We start from the raw sequence: 24,823 nt of genomic DNA on the forward strand, positions 1-24,823 counted from the left end.
AAAAAAAAATGAATCAGATCATTTATATCAAAATAATCAGTTATTTCCATTACCTCAAAGTAACTGCTTGAATTCAAATAGGTTTACAAATTTTTATTTTTAATATTTTCTTAAAATGGTCTCTGCACTTAAGCAAATAATTGGGCCAAATTAAATTTGCCTCGTCAATTGAGTATATAGAATAATCTGCGTTAAACAGGTAGACTAATCTCTAGAGTTTCCCAGGTATATACTCACAAAATTAAAACTTCTCAATGGTCTGTTGTTTTTGTTTGTTTTGGATTACTCTAAATGCATTATTTTGAAAATATTAGTAGAAGTTTTAGGCAAGAAATTTCAGTATTTGTGGTGGTTTATAAGCATTAATTACTTAAAGATTCAAATGGAATTTTATAATTTTTATTTTTAATATATACAGCATATATTACACATGGTTATAACATTTTTTTCTGCTTTCTTTTAATAGACTACATTAGAAACTGTATCATTGGTAAAGGCGGTAGCTACAAGGGAACGGTATCTATCACTAAAAGTGGCATCAAATGTCAGCCCTGGAATTCCATGATACCACACGAACACAGGTAAGACTAACATGAAGAAAGGAAGATAGAGCCTTTCTTGGACGGGTCTGTTAGCAGGCCCAGGTTAGTCCTTCAGATTAATCCTACACTTCTGTAATAGTTTAGCCAACTTTGCTGAAATGTATTAGTCTAAGGCTTTTCTGAATTAATAGCTGATAGTTAGCCAAAGAATAAAAAATATATATCATTAAGATGTAGCCTAACATTATTTCACCACAAAACCTCAATTTATAGATCTTGGTGTTTGGGAAGAAATAATAAAAAAGTAATAAATTTTTTTTTCCTTCCCTTTGCCTGTGAGAAGGCACAGCACTCTGCAGCTGGAGTGGAGAGGTTGTCTGTGCTAAGTTGGAGATGGAGAAATTCTGATCTTCCCCAGGGGCCAAATGTTGTTTAACCATGGTGGTTCTCAAACTTGGCTGCACATTAAAATCGCTAAAAGCCCTTAATGAATCCTACCACTTGGGTGTCAATATGGACTGATTAAATCAGAATCTTTTGGGGGAAATAACCTAGCCACCAGTTTTTCTATAGAGCTTTGCTAAAAATTTGTGTCTCAGATGACCACCTTTCCCTTTTCACCTAGCACCTAATGACTGGAGAAAACTTATTTCTTGGAAATTAAATGTCTATAGTTAAGAGAAAGATTGTGTTCATTATAACAGATGAATGCTATATAAAGATGAGTAAATATAATATCCATAGACTCATTAGTCTGAGAGTTTTAAACATCATGGAGGAGAAACAGATATCTACTCATTGGAGAGCTATATATAGCCAAAGTTTTTCAAGACTTATTCTGGAAATAATTTTAACAGGAACTAGTTTAAAATCAGAGAAGGCAATGGCACTCCGCTCCAGTACTCTTGCCTGAAGAATCCCAGGGACGGAGGAGCCTGGTGGGCTGCCATCTATGGGGTCACACAGAGTCGGACACGACTGAAGTAACTTAGCAGCAGTAGTTTAAAATAGCTCTACCTGGTTATTAGATGCACTGAAAGATTTATATTACCATGTGCCTAGTACCTTGTTAAACAGTATACCTAGGTTATCTCATTTAATCCTCTCAAGAACCACCTGTGTGCTCAGTCACTAAGTCGTGTCTGACTCTTTGCGGCCCTATAGACTGTAGCCTGCCAGACTCCTCAGCCCATGGAATTTTCTAGGCAAGAATACCGGAGTGGGGTACCATTTCCTACTCTAGGGGATCTTCCCAACCCAGGAACCGAACCCATGTCTCTTGTGTCTCCTGCATTGGCAGGTGAATTCTTTATCACTAGCACCATCTAGGAAGCCCCCAAGAACCACACAGTAGGTGCTTTTATTAGTTCTGTTTTTTATATGGTGAAACTGAATGGCGAAGATCTTAGTAAGTTTTCAAAGTCACACACAGCTAGCAAGTCGTGTAATCAGAATCTGAGGCCTGCCAATGCCACTCTAAATCCTGTGCTTTTAACAACTTTCGGGCCAAACACTCAGCAAATCAGGATACATACTGTGACTTCTTTTTGCAACAGTGGTAATTTACTTGCCTTGATGAACCCACTTTGTCCATTTTCATTCATTTGGTGGGGAATAACCATGCAAGATGATTTTACTTCAGTAAACAGAGTTCATTGGTCCACATATAAAGAAAAAGAGTTGGTTGGTCTACACTGGGATGAAATCTTTGATGTTGGTCTAGTTAATGCCAACCAGCAAGCGTCCAAGTGAATCAGTTTTACAGTGTTTGAATAACAGAAAGCAACTAATTATTTTTGTCAAATTCATTACTTATAATTATGCATGAATACCTCCAAAAAATAGTTTTATCATTATAGTACAAAGCAAACAATATAATTGGTTTTGTCCTCTCATAGGATTTGCATGGTGCCAGTCCCTGCATCATGCAAATCCTATGAGAGGACAAAACCAATTATATTGTTTGGAGAAGGCAATGGCACCCTACTCCAGTACTCTTGCCTGGAAAATCCCATGGAAGGAGGAGCCTGGTGGGCTGCAGTCCACGGGGTCACTGGGAGTCAGACATGACTGAACGACTTCACTTTCACTTTTCACTTCCATGCATTGGAGAAGGAAAGGGCAACCCACTCCAGTGTTCTTGCCTGGAGAATCCCAGGGACGGGGGAGCCTGGTGGGCTGCCATCTATGGGGTCGCACAGAGTCGGACACGACTGAAGCAACTTAGCAGCAGCAGCATTCCCTGCATAGTGAGGAAAACATTTTGCTTAAATAGATGGATCTAAGAATTTCATGAACAAAGGAATAGTGTTTGAAATCAATCCTACTGTAGTCAAGGAGAGTGCACTGGACTGACCCAGTAAAGGTCTTATTTCAACCCAAATTCTCTATGATTATGATTCTCTGCTACAGGAGTACATGTGAAATAGATCTCCCTGGGAACTGGCTTCCCAGTCCAATCAGCTATTTTATCAACAAACATTTCCTTGTGATATAGAGCTTTAAGGAAGAGAAGACTTCATAGGTCAATCAGTTTTTGTATTCAATGGGAGCAACACATTTTCATCAATTAGCGGCTATTTGGAATATCTAAATGATAGGTTAACACTTTTAAAGTGATAACTAAAGATTAATTGTATGGAAAGTGGAAAAATAAATATATATCTATATATGTCTCTGTCTAGAAGGGTGATTTATTGTGGACTCCCTAAATTGAAATATTTTACAAGTGGCTTAATGGGAAGATGATGATAGATGATGAAATTAGTATAGAAGCTTAACTAGAAAATCAGGTGACCTGATATCTCCATCTGTATCCTTCACTGGCCACCCAGCATTCATTAAAGAAGCAGATGATGGAATGGATCAAGTTTCCTATAAACACAGTTCATATTAAAAGAAAAGAAAAGGTGGCTAGCACCCAGAAGATCTAATTTGTATTTCCAAGTATATTTGGATATAAATCAATTTTACATTTTCTTTCACTTATCTCTCTAAAAATAAAGCTTTGGTCACAAGGACAAAGAACCAAAAATAGTATGCATGTGAGTATAAGTTTATTACAGAGCTTATTGCCTGGCACAGGGCATGGGTGTAATAGATTTTCATAAATATGTGTTGAATGAACACATAAGAACAAAGAACAGGATTAGGCTTCATCACTTGGTCAAGTATGATATGTTAAAGAAAAGCACACTAAAAACCTCAGAACACTGAAGAATGCCAGTTAATTTGGGCAAAAGTTATATATACCAAAGAATGAAGAGATGACCTACACTGCTCTTTACCCCGCGTGTCCTAAAGAGGAGTTTGATATGCACTGATACAGAACTGTGGAAAGCAGCACATATTTTTCTCTTCATTTTTCATTTTTATTAACTCTATTGGGAAAACTTTATTCTTTTAACCATACCTATTTTAGATTTTTACTTTATCTCTCTTCCTTCCAACTTGCATCTTTCCTACTAAACTGTTGACTTATGCATTCATTACTTCTTCACAGCTTCTTTTTCACTTTACAAATCTACTGGAAAGGTATATGTTTGTGTATGTGTAGTGTATACGTGTATGTGTTTTGTGTGTGTGTGTGTAACAAAAATCTCTAAAACTTCAGGTATTTTATAATGTGTGCATTTAATGTGTTAAATCATCACTTAGCTTTTTAAACTTAATACATAGAAGGATAAAAGTAAAGGACCTTATAATAATCTAATTCACTCCATTCATTTTGTAAGTCAAGTTGAAAACCCAAAAAGCAAGTAAATTGCCTGAGGACTAGTGTTGTATACTAGTCGAGTGAAATGTATAGGGCAACTATGTAGATTTTCATGATTAACAATAACCTATTCTTATTACTATGATAAGCCAAACTTTTAAGAAAGTAGAGTTATAGGGGGGTTTTCTTAGGTAGATTTGGTTAAAGCAATGCTTTATGAAAAAAATATAAAGTAAAATTCAGTTTTGATTCTATCAGAAAAATGAGTATTTCATTATAAATTTACTATGAAAAATTGGATAACTGGCAAAAATGAAAAGAAAATACATTTCATGCAATGCCACAAAGATTATCTTAAGTTATTCTGGAATAATAGAGCTAAAACGAAGACAAAAGATGACATTGTTTTCTTTGAAAATTAAATAGTGTTAAGAACTGTAAAGTCATGATAAACTTTAATTATAATTTGTATCAATCATAAGACCAAATGTTTAATTATTATTCCCCAGTATTTAAAATGCTAGTGGAATAAGAATTAAACTATTTTGACATTTCATAATGTTAATGATGCTTAATTCATATCTTGAAATTGTTTAGTTAGTAGTAAGTCTCTTAGACTATTTTTGACCAATAATTTATATTTTCTGAGGACTTTATTGTATTTCACGTCCAAAGTAAATGATTTCTTTGCAAAATGTTGCTTGGTACCCAAGGCATGTTCCTATTTATTATGTGCTACAGCATAATGAAAAACCATTATTTCTTAACTTAAAGTTTAAGTGCATAGGAAACATATTTGAATAGCATTTACTGACAGACTAAAAGCTTTGGATTTGACTGTGGTTTAAGTACCATTTAGAACTCAGAGATCAGTAAAAGTAGAAATTAAGCTTTATGGAAAACACTGTACTGAATATTGAAAATACAGTTGGATTTTCCAAGAAAGCGCTTACAAATGTTACCTACAGATGTATATTGTTTACTTATGCTGTTTATGTGCGCAGTCCAGGAGACACACGCTGCACAACTGAGGCCAAGGTCACAAGCAGTACAAAAGAATAAAAAGAGCTTTGGACTTTTTGGCTTTTATGTTGAAATACCTTATGCTGATAACAAAATTATAGCTAGGGCATTAGAAATTTTAAACAAAGGTCCTGTATTTCAGTCTATGGCCAAATACTATGAACTAAGCCTGAAAACACCACGCTCCAGTCACAGTGAAAACTTTAAAAAATTTTAAAGAGAATAGCATTTCTGTCTTTTACTATGACATCTAAAAACTAAGTGGAGTGCACTTAATAATAGGTAGCATTTATTAAGTCTCAGTTACTCTTGTCTCTTTGAACTCAAAACAACCGCATGAGGTGTAAGATGTTACAAGTTATGGTTATACTCGGTGTACAGGTAAGCTAACAGGCTCAAAGAGGCTACATTGCCCACTGGGGTCTCCAGTTAGTAAGATAGAGCTGAAATTTGAGTCCGGGTTTAGTTTGAGTCTAAAATCTTTGTTTCTGTTACTTCATCAATTTGTTTATCAATTGTGAAGAAAAGGGGGGCGGGTATTATTCATAAGAAAATATATAAAAAACAAGTAATTATCTCAGATAAACAATGTAATAGTGAGATGTCAGTGCCTCTCCTTAGGGGTTCTCCTGTATCATTTGCTACCTTTGAGTGGAACTTTGAAACTATGGTTCAAACAGTGTCAATTAGGTTCTAGAATGATTAGCAAAGTCAGAGATGAATCATTCTTATTGGTGCAGAATACGAGAATTCAGTTAGGTAAATGTCTATAAAATTTAAAGTATTTTAAGAATGGATGGAAGTGATAGAATTCAAGTTAATATATACGGCTGTCTGAGATAGAGTAAAGAATTTCTCTACTTTCAGGAAAATATATCCACTAGTTAGTAAAATTAATAGGCCCCCCAAAGTTGCATGCTCTTATACTGTAATGATTATCATTTTAAAACTAGCTTTTTGCCTTCGAGCTATCGGGGTAAAGACCTACAGGAAAACTACTGTCGAAATCCTCGAGGGGAAGAAGGGGGACCTTGGTGTTTCACAAGCAATCCAGAGGTACGCTACGAAGTCTGTGACATTCCTCAGTGTTCAGAAGGTAAATGACCTGAGTGCCATGTGGGGCACTCTGTTCCCCCTTTGTGTAAAACTGCAACTCACATTAAAGGTTAACAGAATTGAATTAAATCACAATGAATATGCTGTCCATGCAAATGCAACTGTAGATCATTATTTGAGCATTTTTATAGGATGTTTTAAAAATTAAAAACTGATTATCATCAAATTAATGCAAAGTAATGGAGGGAGTTAGTTTGAATTTCAAAGGAGCCTGAGGTATCTCTCTGGGTAGAGTAAAATTCGGGCTTCTTCATCTACTGTTTTGAGCTTATATACCTCAATCTACTCCCTCAATCTCCTCACCGGAAAGGAGCCAAATGACACTTAGCCCTTTATTTGTAACACTAATTCTATACAATCAGAACCTGCTTCTGCAGAAGTTTTGTCAAATCTGTATTGAAGTGGTGTGGCAAGGGTATACAGAACCAGAAGAGAATGAAGAAGGGGGGTAACTGAAATTTTGAATGCCCTGTATGTGTTTTGGTGAATATGTGTCTAGAACCAAATTTGACACGTAGTCTGGAACTAAGTACCATTCAGAATGTTATCTGAAGAGCTCAAATCTATAGATTCCAGCTGTCTTGAAGGCAGCCACTCCACATCCGCGTATTCATCTCCTCTCACAGCGTGAAAGGGCCCTTCCTTACTTTTCCAGTGGAAAATGAATGACTGAAGAGAAGGAAAAGTAACCGTTTCAGCATTGTACGTGGTTTTCTTAGTCTCTGGCTACGTAATAGCTGGCTTTTTAGTGGTGTCTGAAACTAAAATTCTAAAAATCACAATGAAACATGGATTAAATTCTGATAAAAATTTGGTAGGGTTTTGAAGTGCTTGGGGTGGGGGTTACTGCTGGAATGCTGTCCAGTCTTTATAGTAGGATATCTTACTTGTTTGTTATTAAGCAAATATCTTTGAACTATTTCTTCCATAATATTCATTAAATATTAGGTTGATATTTATCACCTAAAAAGGCCGTTGTTGGCTATTTGTCACAGAGAAGTCGAATTTTGTTTTTTGTTGTTAGTTAGTTTAAAATTCTTGAATTAATGTGCTAGAGCCAGTCCCAACTCTGTTTGTAAATTCTTACTTTCCATTCCATATCATATTCTGTTCACTATAACTTATTCATTGTTTTCTCTTCTTTTAAAAATAATAAACTGATCTGTGATAACGTTATGAATAAGTCTGTTTTGTATGAATAAGTCTGTATTTAATATCTGTCTTAAGTTTGCACATGGAAGAAAACCCTACTTTTAGGGATTTCTCTGCTATCACAGTTTTTTGAGGTTGGAAATTATTGGCAAAGAGTTTTATTTATTGGTTTTATTTGACCTGGGACAGTGTTTTCAAGGAAAGGCAAAATGGTCAAACTTTAAACAGTTTAGCATTTTTTCTGTGTGCCTAGTTTGTGGCAATGTGATTTTTCAACCCCTGATTTATAAGAAGAACCTTCATCGAAATATATTCACACAGATTTAAACTATCAGGCAAAAAATAAGTGTGCTAAAAATAAATGACTGGGAAAATTTCTGGTCATTCTTATTAGGGTATACATCTTGAATATTTTTTTCAATGATTTGAGATTCTCACACCTCCCTTAGAAAAGGACCTTGTTCAGTAGCACGAATGGCACTTGATGCTGTTGGTCACCATGGCATCAAAGATCGCAGGTATACTTTTCTGGAAACTACTTAGTCTGACAGTACTTGCAAAACTCTCCTGTGAGAGAAGTAAACCAACACCTGTCCTGTGGGCTAAATATATATCAGGACTGTGAATTGAGCTTTGATATTTAAGCTCATACTAAAATGAACAATGTTTTAGAAGGATTTTAATAAAGAAGCTCTCAAATCAGAAGAAGCATAGTCAAACATTAATAGAGAAAGAGTTATTTACAAAATGGATAATACAAAATATACAAAATAATGTACATATGATGTAAATTTCTATTAAAATATATATTTGAGGGAAAAAGCCTCAAAATTCACAATGTTTAAATAGTATGATGGGTGAGACATTTTAATATATGGATATTGCAAATGTCAAGTTCCAAAGGTTATTTATATGAATGAAACATTAAAGATGCCATCATTTTGTATATTTTAAAATTAAAGTACCTTTAATCAACTTTGGACTATTTGGAAAAGGACAAGTAAAACAATATATATTTTTTGAAATCTTTCTATATATTTTGAAATCTTTCTAACTATATTAAAAAATTTGCTTTAAATAATTATCTGAAATTTGAAATTTTGGTTCATAAAAATATATCTGATATTAAAGTTATTATCTGATAAGTTAAACCTTTGAAGTATATTAAGCATTCCAAAAGAAAATGAATACTCATTTATCACATTTAAAACCTTACATAACTATGTAAGGAAAATACTACCATTAACGTTTAATTCAAAGATTATGGAAAATTGAGGTATATGAAATCTGACTTTTTGCTTTAACATTTGCTTGGGATTTAAAATAAAGCAATCATTTTTCATTGAAACAGGTTTTTAAAATGATAAATACTCAAGTAAATGCATTTTATTAAGACAATTATATTTTAAAATACTTACACATAAAATACCAAATAATTCTGCTATAACTTTAAATGTGTAATTCCTGTGTGGCAAAAGACTTTTAAAAACAAAGATTTAAATAAAACTATTATTTATAAATGGGGGTTTGTGAGACTATTCATATTTTAAACATTCTGTTTTGCTGAAATAATCACCAGCATGGATTTATCTGAGAGATACTTTCAAAATAGTTTTAGTCTGTAAACTCAGATCACTTGTGACTTTATGACTGAGAAAAATGGAACAGAGCAACTTTCGAGTTTAGTTGGTTAGTAGTATACCAGAAAGGTGTTAAATTAATCCTACTTATGATTAATGTATAGTGTGTGTACCTTTGTATTATCAATTAGTGCAGAACTATAATGAGAAAAAAATATTCTACTTATGAATAGAGATTTTGTTTGAATTTATGAGAACTGGGACATAATTTTTTTTTTTTTAATTTTAAGGGGAGAGCTTTCTGGAATGGCTAAGGAATACATTAGCCATAACAGAGAGAGTCAAAAGAACATAGAACAGGAGATGCAATGCTTACCTTCTTGAACTATTATCTAGTTAATGCTTTCACCTGAGTCCTTAGATGGACTTGGTTTACACCTGGTTGGCTTGACTATGAGCTGGGAAAACTTAGAAGAGTCTTAGAATTCTCGAAGATTGAGAAGTAAATATGAGATCAAAATTTGCCTTTCTCAAAGTAATTTTTATGACTAACCGGATGGTTTGAGGCAAAGGAAGAATCACACATTTTTTATCCTTAGATAAGAGAGCCAATCTCATTTCTTGTAACCTTCAATAGGTGAGAAACCAACAGGAGAACAACTGATGGCTGTAAAAAGAGGGAAGAGGGTAATGAGGACAATATTAAAAAAAGACAGGGAGACTGACCTTCTAAAAGTTTTACTTTTGGTCTATCTTAAAGTATGGCCAGTTAGAATGTATAGGAAACAAGTTAAATATATAGGATGGATAGACAGTTAGGGGAATGGAAAGAGCGCTGGACTGTGGGTCTGACCTGTGTTCTAGTTACAGATCTGGCATTTTCTGTTTTAGGTAAGTCCCTTAAAACTTTTGTGGGCTTTGCTTTCCTCACTGCAAGGATCAAATAATTTCTTACATGTTCAAAATACTGAATAATCAAAGAATATGTAACTATATTTTTAGCATCTCAGTCCTCACAGGATACATTTAATTCCTACCCCAACAGCAACTTTCATTGCCTTCCAAAACTGAACATTATTCATGTTAAGTTTTATTATTTTTTCCAACTTCATTAGGTTTGCACCTGCATTCATAACGCTCCCTTCACTATACTATAAACATAGCATACTAGTTCATTTTTTGGGAACCATTTAGGTTATTTTGCTCCCTTTATAGTTTATCCACATGTCATCCATTCTTCAAGATCTAAGGGAAATCCATTCTCTCCTAAAAGCTATTACTGCCAAACACTAAGAACTTTCAGAATTGAACAGATTATCTACAAACTTGACACTCAATGTGAGGTCCAAGAACGAGAAGCATCAGCATCCACTGGGAACTTACTATTCATGCCCCAACCCTGATTCACTGAGTCAGAACTTGTCCTTTATTGGACAAGATCTCAAAGTAACGTTTATGCACATTAAAGTCTGGAGAAGCTCTGATCTACTACTCATGCTGGAAAGTGGTCATCTTATAGAATCACCTGTTTCATTTGTGTAGCTATTTTTCCTTTAGAAATTTAAAAATTCTAAAGTTTCAGGAGAAACGTTCTTTTAATAATGCTCCACAACAATTTCCCCAAAAATAATTTTATTTGCTCTAATTTGAAAAGGATATGCTCTTATAAACTGCATTTTCTGATGGACACAAAATAGGTGTATTCTGGTTCTTAAGTACTATTAAAGATTAGAAATTGTACATGTGTATATTTATTCTTATCTGTGATTGTAGGATTCTATTATATGCTTTCATTCAATACAAAGGAGCAAACGACAATGATCGATGATACGTGAACCTATCAACCTATCAAACCTTACATTCTTTTCAAAATGGAGACTAAGTAAGCTTGTAATCCTATTCAGATGGAAAGCGGAAATGTGATGATCCGTAACCTATGTGGATTCGATCTTTGCCAGCCAGAGCACTTTTATCTACATGCTCTTGGACCCCCTCAGGTGTTTACCGACTGTTGTCTGGGGGAGCTCAGTATCAAATGAGAGGAAGCTGAATCTGTCTCTTTTCTTACTTCATAGATTAACTTACATGAAAAGAAATAGATCAGGCCAAATGGTTTCATGTTTTAGAGATTTAATTGTTAATGTCCTATTAGATTATAAAAATTAAAGTTTCAAAAGTGATGATTCTAATAGTATATCCCAAACTACTATAAATACTCATTAGCCTAGATCCCAGTGGATAAAATGAAACCCTGATATCTTTTCCCACTTCAGCTAATGTTAGATGATCAGTAATCACAAGATACAAATGATGTGTTTGGGGAAGTTTGCCGGATTCGTAGGAAAGCCAAGCAATGATTTATTCCACAGGATGCCTGCTGTGCTACATCAGATCAACCTGTCCATTTGAGAAGTCTCATTTTCAGCTAGTTGATATGATTCAGAGTTTTCAGTGTGGCCTAAGGTGCCAGCCAGAAAACTATTAATTAACCTCAGAGAATCAACAGTAATATTTAGCATAGTTAGATCAGTTTATAGATTTTTAAAAATAGTGAGTACAAGAAGTTCAATAGTAGGTCATATTCTATCCTAAGCTTTAGATAAGAATGTAAGTCTGCTCAGTTATTCGATGTGGATGCTCACTAATAGAAAGGAACTGTGATTTTTTGTTTTAAAATATGTGTATTCTTTAAATAGTACTAGATTACTATTTGAAGCTGGTCTCTCAAATCTGTGTGGTCCTGATCTTTGCATTAACAGTAGCAGTATGATGTGTACTCATTTCAAACTGTGCATTTTCTGTGTATGTATTGGAGGGTAAGTTGAAAGAGGAGCACTATTATGTTGACAGTATAGATGTTGAGATCCCTGGCATTATAGACCGACAAAGGGAAAATTCCCAAGGACTTTTCAGTTTCTAGGTACCTTTCAGATAGTTATCAAAAATTAGGAAGGTAGTATCTTGGCCCTGTGGTAATTTTGTATGACACTAACTACAAAAATTCCATTTAAACTGTGTGAAAAGTTCTGTAGGGAGTATTTTATGCCACTGTTAATGGACATGAGCCCTAATTTAAAGTTAAAATAGTATGTAAGTTTTCCTAAAAATATCCTTGCTGTTTAGGTGATTTACTGTTCTTTAAATGGAACAGTGGTGCTCTTGATTTTGCTGTCAGAAGCAATTAATATGCCATGCTTTGATTTTATTAGTTGAATGCATGACCTGCAATGGGGAAAGTTACCGAGGTCCCATGGATCACACAGAAACAGGCAAGATTTGTCAGCGCTGGGATCATCAGACACCACACCGGCACAAATTCTTGCCAGAAAGGTAAAATACCACCAAATCACGTTTCCAAGTGATCCTCTTTACAAACTGTAATTTGTCCCATGACAAATTACATGGAAACTCTCTTTCTATAATGTTTTCCTGATAGTCTTGGGACAGAGGGATTTATGATGAGGTACACAAGAGTGCTGACTACAGCGTCAGCTAGTCTTGGCTGATTAGGTTGAGAGTCCCTGAAATCAGGATGGTCCTGAACACAGGAGCATCAGTGGGTACAAAAGGAAAACACTAACAGATGCTTCCTCTTTCTCTTCCATGGCAGCAAAAAAGATAAAAGTGCATTCAATAATAACCACTTCGACAGGTCCAAGCTGGGGAGGGTGGCATGATTGTTAACTGAAAGCCAATCTCCTCCTTGTGCCACACCTTCCTGTGACTCAGGGAAAGTAGGGTCATTGTATGACGCCGTGTCACAGGCTAAAGGTGGAACAAGCAATTCCTTGGCTGCTTTCTTATGGTAGATTTTTTAATTGCCTATCTGGAAGTCAGGCAACCAAGTTTACTTTTCTCCTCAGGAGAACGTTTTGAGTTTAAAAATTATGTGTATTTTGGTCTATAAATTTCATAGGCAACGTTTTAGTTGAAAAAATTTTCCCTTTTTTATTATAAAGAATGAAAATACAAATAAATACAGAAGAAGGTCTTTCTCCCCCTTTCTCTGGAAATTGCCAAATGGTGTTTTTTCTTTATATTTTCTCTTTTTTGTTTGTTGCTTTTTTAGATGAAATTAAAACTGCTTTATTTTAAAGCACATTTCTCATCTTTCAAGTGAGATCAGAAGGGATATGGTAGTAATTAAAAGCAAACCACCAATTCAGGACCCTGTTAATTTAAAGGGAGGTGGGTATAGAAAAAGAGGTGTGATGGAGTTTGTCTTTTACTCTGGTGGAGGTGAGGGCATGACCTAGAAAGCTCTAGCTCCAAAATTGAGCTATCATTAGTGACATAGCTATTGAAACCTAACTTTCAGTTTGAACTTTAAGCCTGCTCTAGAAGAGGACCTGTTTTCTTAATAAATAATCTATACAAGGTCAACGTGTATGTAATCTGTCCTTAATTGGGCTTGTGAGAAGGGGATTCAGTTTGAGACCTCAACTGGTGTACAGGTGCCAAATGGACCTATCTTATTATTGAAGGGGATGGTACCCTAGCCTTAGTACTATATGTACATTAATACACTCAGCAGTCAATGATTAGCAGTCCTTGTAAGGCAAAACATAGAAAAATCTCTTCTTTCACCAGTTAAAATAGTATCCGAGCTAAGTCAAAAGTTATTTTGTGAGCTGAGGGCTGGGTAATGTTCCAGGAAGATTTACATGACACTTTTCTTGGTGTGGTTTGCAGATATCCTGACAAGGGCTTTGATGATAATTATTGCCGCAATCCTGATGGCAAGCCGAGGCCATGGTGCTATACTCTTGACCCTGACACCCCCTGGGAGTACTGTGCAATTAAAATGTGCGGTAAGTTAGGGCCAAATTTATTGCTTCCTTTTCCTCTCACAGACTGGATCTAAGCAGGTGATTATTAGTGAGACAGGTTAACAACTGTTTGATACTTTAATGCGTATAGGTTTTAAGAATGTGTTACATAAACTTATCCATTTTCAGATAAGTTTTGCATTTCAGATAAGTTATTGCATTTTCAGAGAGCCATTATTTTGAGATACACATGTAAGTGTCACACACAAAACAAACTCATGGTAAAGGCCTACACATTCTCATGTTATCAAGGAAAAGGAAAAAAAAAAACAGAATGAGAAAAAGATCAGGGATTATGTGCAGTATCATAATGTCATTAGGGCTGTAAGAGTGAGGACCTTAGACTCTTACCTACCAATCCTGGATCCTTTCCCTAACCTATCCTCCTAGACATAGCATGAGCAGTCAACCGACTATGGACCTCTTCTGGTGAATGATAGAGGCGGCAATGCAGAAAACTAAGTCTGATAGAAGATTCTTACAGACATCTTTAATCTCTAGCAGCTAATTTTCACCACTCTGGCTGTCCTTGTGCACAGCCTGCATTCTCTTTCACCTTGTATTTTAGCAGTCATATAGCCCTTCTGCATCCTGGCCTTTACCCTACTCTCCTGAGTTTATGATAAAGGCTTCTTTTCTTACTTGCTTTGTGATATCTCTTTAAATCTGTACACTTGGTCCTCTTCTTCATTAGCTCACACATTTTTATTCTTCTCTAAAATTATCCTGGATAATAATTAGATGTAGATATGCTTTTATTTCTGTGTATAAGAAGCCTTATTTTTTTCAACAAGATCCTAAAATGCTTTCAAATCAGTAGAATTGCAAAATGTAGTAAGTGTAATCATGTTATAAATTGTCTTGCTAATATAAAAATATGTATATATGGAGAGAAAAATATAAAGACAGATAATCAAGTGCCAGCACACCAAATGATAAATATACAATTACTAGGCTATGCATAGGGATTTGCATATTTCCTTAGATTGGCATGATGAGACTGTTTCTTTGAACAAACTTATTCAGTATTATCTACACTGTGATACTGCCAAGGTAAATATCTCTCCACTTAAAGCTGCTAATAAAAAGAAATGTTTTGGACGACTCAAATAAAACCCATAGAAAAGAGACATGTCTGGCATATGTGAAATAACTGCAGAATCTGGAATGCTCTCAATGTTCCAAGGAAACTGAACCATCTGTTTGGTCCTTTAAAATAAAGGATGATTTTTGTGACGGTGTTTCTCTGTATAGATTGGGTTAGTGCAACTCATTGACTTTTTAAATGTTATTAATCTGTTTATTATCTAGACCAGGCAGGTACAATAAACCAATAGTTTCCCTTCCTTGTGTGTGTGTGTGTGTGTGTGTGTGTGTGTGTGTGTGTGTGTGTGTTTTAGGCACTCATAAATTGTCTCTGGAATGAGACCAGTAGTAACACACACACATACACACACACACACATGCATATGGACTGGCACATTCACCTTTCAACTGGCAAGCGCAAGATTGGCTATTTTTAAAAGACATTGGGAGAGGAAAAAAATACAATGAATATGACACTTCTGTTAGGTAGATTTTTTTTTTTCTCTTCTGTCCAGAGTTGACTATTTATACAACATGCAACAATTCTGATGGATTTATTAAACAGAGGGTGGTGTTTATAGGATGCTAATTCCAAGAAAATGGTGGTAGAATTTGTGAACCAACCCTCTATACATTTGGGCCTTAAACAACATGATGATTAGGTGGCACTGACTCTCCTGGCTCCCCTTGTGTCTGTGAATTCAACCAACTGTGGGATCTTGTAGTACTAATAGGTAATAGCATCTACCATAGGAAAAACCCAGCATATAAATGGACCTATGGAGTTCAAATCCATGCTGTTCAAGGATCAGTTGTAGTTAAGATAAAATTATTTTAAGGGTTTGGGAATACTTTTAAAATATTTTAAGTTTTAGTTTGTAAACTTATATAGAGAGACTATACTTTTATCAAAATTAGTGAAATAAACTGGCATTTAGGAATTCTGGAAAATGTAACAGATACTTTCTTCCAGATATTTTGTCTTGTACATATAAGCCTACAATGAAAAACTAAGAAAATTGGTAATGGTTTCAATTGTGTATTAATTTTCTATTGCTATATAACAAATTATCAGAAACTATCAAATTATCAGAAACTTGGTAGCTTAAAGTAACACATATGTATTATCTCAAGTTTTCTGTGGGACAGGAGTCAAGGCATAAATCAGGTGTGTTCTCTGCTTAGGATCTCACAAGGCCAGAATCCTGGTGCCCACCAGACATACTATCTCATCTAAGATTGAGTGTCCCCATTCCAATTCAGTTTCTTGTGGTTGTAGTGCTAAGCTGCTCAGCTCTTAGAAACTCCCTGATGTTTTCTTCCACATGGCCCTCTTCAAAATATGGCAGTTTACTTCTCCAAGACCAATAGCATAGCTTTCTGTTACTTTGAACCTCTGATGTCTGCGCCCTCTTTCATTTATTTACCAAGATTTTTTTTCAAAGTTATTAAAATTTTATAAGCCAACTTTCTCCAAGATTCTGCACTAGGGATGAATTTCAAAAGGACCTGTTAGGAAATTATATCTTTTAGCGCTTCTATGTAATTTCTTTCATCTTAACACAGAGTTGTGAAAGGCAAAAATAACCGTGTTTTATTTTTCCTGGGAAAATTGTATATGTTTATTGGGGACAATGATTGAAAAATAACTGGTCAGTTTTTGCCCTCACCCTGTGTATGATTTGATACAGAAAGCTCTGCACCCTTTTAAAGAGCTCACCTCATTAGGTCAGCCCACCCAAGGAAGTCTTCCTTTAATTAATTTAAAGTCAACTGATTGGGAACTTTAATTACATCTAAAAAAAATCTCCTCACTTTTGTTGTACAACATAAACTAATTACAGAAGTGGATTTCCCAAGTGGCTATTCACAAGTTATACCCATACTAGAGGGGAGGGGGTTACAGAACATACATCAGTGGGCAGAAATCTTAAGGGCTATATTAGAATCCTGTATACCACACACATGTTTATATGCACTGGCTGTAAAAGAATATTGGTTTATTATGTATTACTTATATCATTTGATTCTTGGGTTATCTCTCTGGCTATCTCTGGTTATCTCTCAGTCTCAACTGCTTGAATTCATTCTGAGCTTTCAATATGTTTGAAGAAAAGAATAGAGTTTATGATTGTGTCATTTGTCTTCTCTAAAGTTGAAGGCAGATTTTGAAACTCTTGTTTTATTATATAACAACTGTATAAGAAAATTATAACTGCTATTATTTATTTAACATCTACTGAAAGGTGCTTTCCATCTATTAACAATAATCTGTATCTCAAAATGGCTGTGATTAGGTAGGCCAGTGATGAAATGTGTGCAAAGACATGATCAGTGGCGCAGACTGCAATATTCATGACATGGTAATTAGGTTGATATAGATAAGGATGTGATAAAGACAGAGAAATGTAAGGAGATGAGAAAATTAGATTAATGTGAGGCAGATGAAGTAGAATCTAAGAGTATCCCAGCTAGTTGCCATGACAAACACTGAAAAATTAAGCAGGGAGAATGATCTTATCTTGTTCGTTATCTAGAACAATAGCTTCCAAATCAGTGTGCATGAAACCCAGCGGAACACAAAGCCTGTCCTAGGGATTTAAGGACATGAATAGGTTAAAAGCCTCAACTTTCAGCTCCTCTTTTTCCATATGAATTCTTTCTCAAAATCTTTTGCTTGAGGTGCATGGGTTGCTAAGGGGTCAATCAAATTCAATATCCTACCTGTCCGCTGACAACTGCCTCTTGCTACTGTACTGAAAAAAGGTAAACTGTCAGTCCTACCTGAATATTAATGGGGTATATTGTCCTGGGTGTGAAAATCTTGGGGACACTAAACAAAGAGACCTTTGAAAATACTATGTATTCATGCTGTTTATCATCTACATACTGCTAATAATTATATAACTCCATCCATAACAGATAATACCAAAGAATATCACAATAATACTAAAGAACTGCTCACACTGTTGTGAAAGTTCTAGGCCCCACATCAGACTTTCCAACCAGGGAATCTGGCGAAGGGACTCCCCAGGGAATCTGACTTTGAAAGACAGTGGGTTTGATTCCAGAACTCCCACAAGACTGGGGGAAACAGAGACTCTTGGAGGGCACAAAATCTTGTGTACACCAGGACCCAGGGGAAAAGAGCAGTGACCCCACAAGAGACTGAGCCAAACCTGCCTGTGTGTTGGAGGGTCTTTTGCAGAGGCGTGGGTTGGAAGTGGCCTGCCGCGGGGACAGGGGCACAGGAAGCAACAGTTCTGGGAGGCATGTGTTGGGTATAAGTCCTTTTTGGAGGTTGCCAGTAGCCCTACCATAGAGCCTATACACTCTAGGACTCACCTTAGGCCAAACAACTAACAGGGTGGGAGCACAGCACTCCCATCCAAAGACAGTTTGACTAAAGATTTACTGAGCATGGCCTTGCCCACCAGAACAAGACTCAGTTTCCCCCACATCAGGAAGTTTACATAAGCCTCTTATTCTCATCCATCAGAAGGCAGACAGAAGAAGTAAGAACTTTAATTTCACAGCCTCCAGAACAAAAACCACCATCACAGAAAGCTAATCAAAATGATTGTATGGATCACAGCCTTGTGTAACTCAGTGAAGCTATGAGCCATGGCGTACAAGGCCACCCATGATGGATGGGTTATGGTGGAGAGTTCTGACAAAATGTGGCTCACTGGATCAGGGAATGGCAAACCACTTCAGTATTCTTGCCTCAAGAATCCCATGGACAGCATGAAAAGGCAGAAAGATATGATACCAGAAGATGATCCCCCTAGGTCGGAAGGTGTCCAATATGTTAATGGGGGAGAGTGGAGAAATTCCTCCAGAAATAATGAAGAGGCTGGACCAAAGCAGAAACAACACTCAGCTGTGGATGTGCCTGATGGTGAGAGTAAAGTCTGATGATGTAATATTTCATAGGAATATATGGGACACATATTCATAGAACAATATTTCACAGAACGTGGAATGTTAGGTCCATGGATCTAGGTAAATTGGAAGTGGTCAAGCAGGAGATGGCAAGAGTGAGCATCAACATTTTAGGAATCAGTGGACTAAAATGGACAAGAATGGGCAAATTTAATTCAGATGACATTATATCTACTACTGCCGGCAAGAATCTGTTAGAAGAAATGGAATAGCCCTCATGATCAACAAGAGTCTGAAATGCAGTACTTGGGTGCAATCTCAAAAACAACAAAATGATCTTGGTTTGTTTCCAAGGCAAAATTTTCAAGTCACAGTAATCCGAGTCTATGCCCCAACCACTGATGCCAAGGAAGTGGAAGATGACCAGTTCTGTGAAAGCCTACAACACTTCCTAGAACTAACACCAGGAAAAAAAAAAAAAATGTCCTTTTCATCATAGGGGATTGGAAAGCAAAAGTAGGAAGTCAAGAGATACCTGGAATAATAGGCAAGTTTGACCTTGGAGTACAAAATGAAGCAAGGCAAAGGATAACAGAGTTTTGCCAAGAGAACATGATGGTCATAGCAAACAACAACACAAGAGACGACTCTACACATGGATCAGACAGATTACATTCTTTGAAGCCGAAGATGGAGAAACTCTATATAGTTAGCAAAAGCAAGACCTGGAGCTGACTGTGGCTCAGATCGTGAACTCCTTATTGCAAACTGCAGGCTTAAAATGAATAAAATAGGGAAAACCACTTTTGGATATGACCTAAATCAAATCACTTATGATTATACAGTGGAGGGGACAAGTAGATTCAAGGGATTAGATCTGGTAGACAGAGTCCCTGAGAAACTATGGACAAAGGTTTATAACATTGTATGGGAAGTGATGACCAAAACCATCCCCCAGAAAAATAAATGCAAGAAGGTAAAGTTGTTGTCTGAGGAGGGCTTACAAATAGCTGAGAAAAGAAGAGAAGCGAAAGTAAAAGGAGAAAGGGAAAGATATACCAACTGAATGCAGAGTTCCAGAGAATAGCAAGGAGAGATGAGAAAGCCTTAAGTGAACAATACAAAGAAATGGGGGTGGGGGGGTGGGGAGGGGAAACAGAATGGGAAAGACTAGAGATCTCTTCAAGAAAATTAGAGATACCAAGGGAACATTTCATGCAAAGATGAGCACAATAAAGGACAGAAAGAGTAAGGACCTAACAGAAGCAGAAGATATTAAGAAGAGGTGGCAAGAATACACAGAAGAACTATACAAAGAAGGTCTTAATGACCCAGATAATCAGGATGATTTGGTCACTCACCTAGAGCCAGATATCCTGGAGTGTGAAGTCAAGTGGGTCTTAGGAAGCATTACTATGAACATAATGAAAAGCAGAGATATTACTTTGCCAACAAAGGTCCATTTAGTCAAGGCTATGGTTTTTCCAGTAGTAATGTATGGATGCGAGAGTTGGACTGTGAAGAAGGCTGAGTGCCGAAGAACTGATGCTTTTGAACTGTGGTGTTGGAGAAGACTCTTGAGAGTCCTTTGGACTGCAAGGAGATCCAACCAGTCCATTCTAAAGGAGATCAGCCCTGGGTGTTCCTTGGAAGAAATGATGCTAAACCTGAAACTCCAATACTTTGGCCACCTCATGCGAAGAGTTGACTCACTGGAAAAAACTCTGATGCTGGGAGGGATTGGGGGCAGGAGGAGAAGGGGACAACAGAGGATGAGGTGGCTGGATGGCATCACCGACTCGATGGACGTGAGTCTGAGTGAACTCCGGGAGTTGGTGATGGACAGGGAGGCCTGGCGTGCTGAGATTCATGGGGTCGCAAAGAGTCGGACACGACTGAGTGACTGAACTGAACTATGAACAAAACTAGTGGAGGTGATGGTATTCCTGCTGAGCTATTTCAAATCCTGAAAGATGCAGCTGTTAAAATTCACCCAATATGCCAGCAAATTTGGAAAACTCAGCAGTGGCCACTGGACTAGAAAACGTCAGTTTCATTCTAACCCCAAAGAAAAGCAATGCCAAAGTATGTTTCAACTACCGTACAATTGTACTCATTTCACATACTAGCAAAGTAATGCTCAAAATCCTTCAAGCTATGCTTCAACAGTACATGAACCAAAAATTTCCACATGTTCAAGCTGGATTTAGAAAAGGCATAGTAACCAGAGATCAAATTGCCAACATCTGCTGGATCATAAAAAGATCAAAGGGATTCCAAAAAAATATCTTCATCTGCTTCATTGACTATGCTAAAATCTTTATGTGGATAACAACAAACTGTGGAAATTCTTAAAGAGATGAGAATACCAGACCACCGTATCTACCTCCTGAGAAACCTGTGTTCAGGTCAACAAGCAACAGTTAGAACCAGACACACTGAACAATGGACTGGCTCAAAACTGGGAAAGGAGTAGCTCAATGCTGTTTATTGTCACCTTGCTTATTTAACTTCTATGTAGAGTACATAATGTGAAATGCTGGGCTGGATGAATCACAAGCTATAATCAAAATTGTCAGGAGATATGCAGATGATACCAATAATGGCAGAGAACAAAGGGGAACTAAAGAGCCTCTTGATGAGGGTCAAAAAGGACAGTGAAAAAAATGGCTTACATTTGAACGTTCAAAAAACGAAGATCATGGCATCCAGTCCAATGACGTCACGGCACTGAGAGATTTTATGTTTGGGGGTTTTAAAATCACTGCGGACAGTGACTGCAGACATGAAATTAAAAGATGCTTGTTCCTTGGAAGAAAAGCCATGACAAACCTAGACAGTGTATTAAAAAGCAGACACATCACTCTGCTGACATAGGTCCATATAGTCAAAGCTATGGTTTTTTCAGTAGTCATTTATGGATGTGAGAGTTGGACCATCATGAAGGCTGAGTGCTAAAAAATCAATGCTTTTAAATTGTGGTGCTGGAGAAGACTCTTGAGAGTTGCTTGGACAGCGGGGTGATCAAACCAGTCAATCCTAAAGGAAAACAACACTGAATATTCATTGGAACGGTTGATGCTGAAGCTGGAGCTCCAATACTTTGGCCACCTGATGTGAAAAGCCAGCTCACTGGGAAATACCCTGATGCTGGGAAAGACTGAGGGCAGTAGGAGAAGGCAGCAGCATAGGATGAGATGGTTAGATAACATCATTGACTCAGTGGCCTTGAATTTGAGCAAACTCCGGGAGATAGTGAAGGACAAGGAAGCCTGGCGTGCTGGAGTCCATGGAGTTGCAGAGTCAGACACAGCTCATCAACTGAACAACAATCCATAATGCACATAATAGGCCCACAATGCAGGAGATGTGGGTTCTATCCCTGGGTTGAGAAGATCCCCTGGAGAAGTAAACTGCGACCCACTCCAGTATTCTTGCCTGGAGAATCCCATGGACACAGGTATCTGGTGGGCTACAGTTCATGCTGTCACCAAAGTGTTGGACATGACTTAGCATTTAAACAGCAAGAACAATTCATAACATGCACACATATATATGTGTGTAGTATTTGTACATTTGTGCCTGTGCATGTGTTTAGTGTGTATTTGTCTCAGAATTTTGTAGTCACAAGAGATTTTTATATGATTTAAATATATAAAAATCTTTCAGCAAAGTATGAGAAATGAGCAATAAAAGACATACATACATACTCTCCAACATAAAATACATTACACTAAAGTAACATCCTGTGGTTAAAGTGGAATGGAAAATGATTTGATGAGACAAAGAACTTGATAATGTACATTTTATCGAGAAAAAGGTAGATATAAATCCCCGTGGTATTTAGAGAACCTTAAATCCATTCAAAAGAGTGATATACAATTTTTTGTTTTAAAACTGTCAATAATTAAAACATGCTAGAAATCACATCTTTTGCAGCTATTTAAACTTAGCATAAAAATGTAGATGGCAACTTAAAAACATGAGAGGGAATAGAAGTAATTTTTCATAATAATTTTAGTAACAAGAGCAAAAACCAAAAACAAAAAAATGCCAACATTTGAAGACTACTGATCCATTCTAAAGGAGACCAGTCCTGGGTGTTCATTGGAAGGACTGATGCTAAAGCTGAAACTCCAATACTTTGGCCACTTCATGCGAAGAGTTGAATCATTGGAAAAGATTCTGATGCTGGGAGGGATTGGGGGCAGGAAGAGAAGGGGACAACAGAGGATGAGATGGCTGGATGGCATCACCGACTCGATGGACATGGGTTTGGGTGAACTCCGGGAGTTGGTGATGGACAGGGAGGCCTGGCGTGCTGTAATTCATGGGGTCGCAAAGAGTTGGACACAACTGAGCGACTGAATTGAACTGAACTGATCCATAAGAATTACTATATATTCTGGGTGGTTAGCATAGTGTTGTGGAGAAGGCAATGGCACCCCACTCCAGTACTCTTGCCTGGAAAATGCCATGGAGGGAGGAGCCTGGTGGGCTGCAGTCCATGGGTCGCTAGGAGTTGGACACGACTGAGTGACTTCACTTTCACTTTTCACTTTCATGCATTGGAGAAGGAAATGACAACCCACTCCAGTGTTCTTGCCTGGAGAATCCCAGGGACGGGGGAGCCTGGTGGGCTGCTGGCTCTGGGGTCGCACAGAGTCAGACACGACTGAAGCAACTTAGCAGCAGCAGCAGCATAGTGTTGAACAAGGAGGCAAGTGCATCTCATAAGAGCTTATTTTAACAGTAAAGTAAGAAAGAGAATGTGAACTAAGGCAGTAAACAGTGACAATAACAAGGTGAAGAAGGATGTGAACAATATTAAAGAGTTCAAGTATATAATGATGATATAAAGCATCCCATATAAAATGACAAGTTGTATCAACTTGGAAATGAGATAGGGAAAAGGTAAAGTCTAAAGGTTTTTTCCTAAGTTGATTAAATGATGCATATTTAAGAGGAATAAATTTGAGGAGAAAGATATTAAGTTTGGTTCTGTTTATATTGAGATGCAGGTGCTTCATGTCAGTGCTCAAAGCATATTTAAGTTCAATCTTCCATGAATGTCATGCAAAATCAGAAGTGAATACTGAAATCAAAAGCCTTGGACATAGCAGCACTCCGAGGAAGCATAGAGAGAGCATGCTGCTGCTGCTGCTGCTGCTGCTAAGTCACTTCAGTCATGTCCAACTCTGTGCGACCCCATAGACAGCAGACCACCAGGCTCCGCTGTACCTGGGATTCTCCAGGCAAGAACACTGGAGTGGGTTGCCATTTCCTTCTCCAATGCATGAAAGTGAAAAGTGAAAGTGAAGTTGCTCAGTCGTGTCCGACTCCTAGCGACCTCATGGACTGCAGCCCACCAGGCTCCGCCGTCCCTGGGATTCTCCAGGCAAGAACACTGGAGTGGGTTGCCATTTCTTTCTCCAATGCATGAAAGTGAAAAGTGAAAGTGAAGTCACTCAGTCGTGTCCTACTCTTAGCGACCCCATGGACTGCAGCCTACCAGGCTCCTCCATCCATGGGATTTTCCAGGCAAGAGTACTGGAGTGGGTTGCCACTGTAGAGAGAGCATAAAGAGGGGTATTTGCCCCTTTTGTATAGAATTCATTAAACAAATATTTACTGAGTAGCTCTTATATGTCATTTTTTTAGATTCTGGGGATAGAGAAGTGAACAAAACAGAGCAAAGTCTATGATAAAATTGCAATTTCATAATTTTAGCATAAACTAGTAAAGTAAAAGATGAATGCCTTGATAATGGAGTTTTTACACCAGAGCCAAAGTTCTGAACACTGCTTTCAGTTCCTCTTATTTGTTAAAAAGCTGAATGAACTATAAATTTATAATTGTCACTTTGCTTCTGAGTTTCTCATCTTGAAATCAGTG

The 24,823-nt window shown here is 37.1% G+C and overlaps 1 protein-coding gene across 4 annotated transcripts in view; it reads left to right on the plus strand.

Annotated features, from left to right (window-relative positions):
• Positions 1-24,823, plus strand: part of HGF (hepatocyte growth factor) — an 85,414-nt gene that overhangs the window by 14,527 nt on the left and 46,064 nt on the right. For 3 of the 4 annotated variants that reach the window (XM_025291053.3, XM_006069430.4, XM_025291054.2), the window contains 4 exons: positions 467-581; positions 6,234-6,376; positions 12,338-12,458; positions 13,821-13,939. In XM_025291053.3, the coding sequence (XP_025146838.1) occupies positions 467-581; positions 6,234-6,376; positions 12,338-12,458; positions 13,821-13,939 (498 nt within the window). The remainder of the gene's footprint in view (positions 1-466; positions 582-6,233; positions 6,377-12,337; positions 12,459-13,820; positions 13,940-24,823) is intronic. The other variant, XM_025291050.3, reaches the window with a different exon arrangement.

This window comes from Bubalus bubalis, chromosome 8, assembly GCF_019923935.1.
Source record: "Bubalus bubalis isolate 160015118507 breed Murrah chromosome 8, NDDB_SH_1, whole genome shotgun sequence".
Taxonomy (NCBI): domain Eukaryota; kingdom Metazoa; phylum Chordata; class Mammalia; order Artiodactyla; family Bovidae; genus Bubalus; species Bubalus bubalis.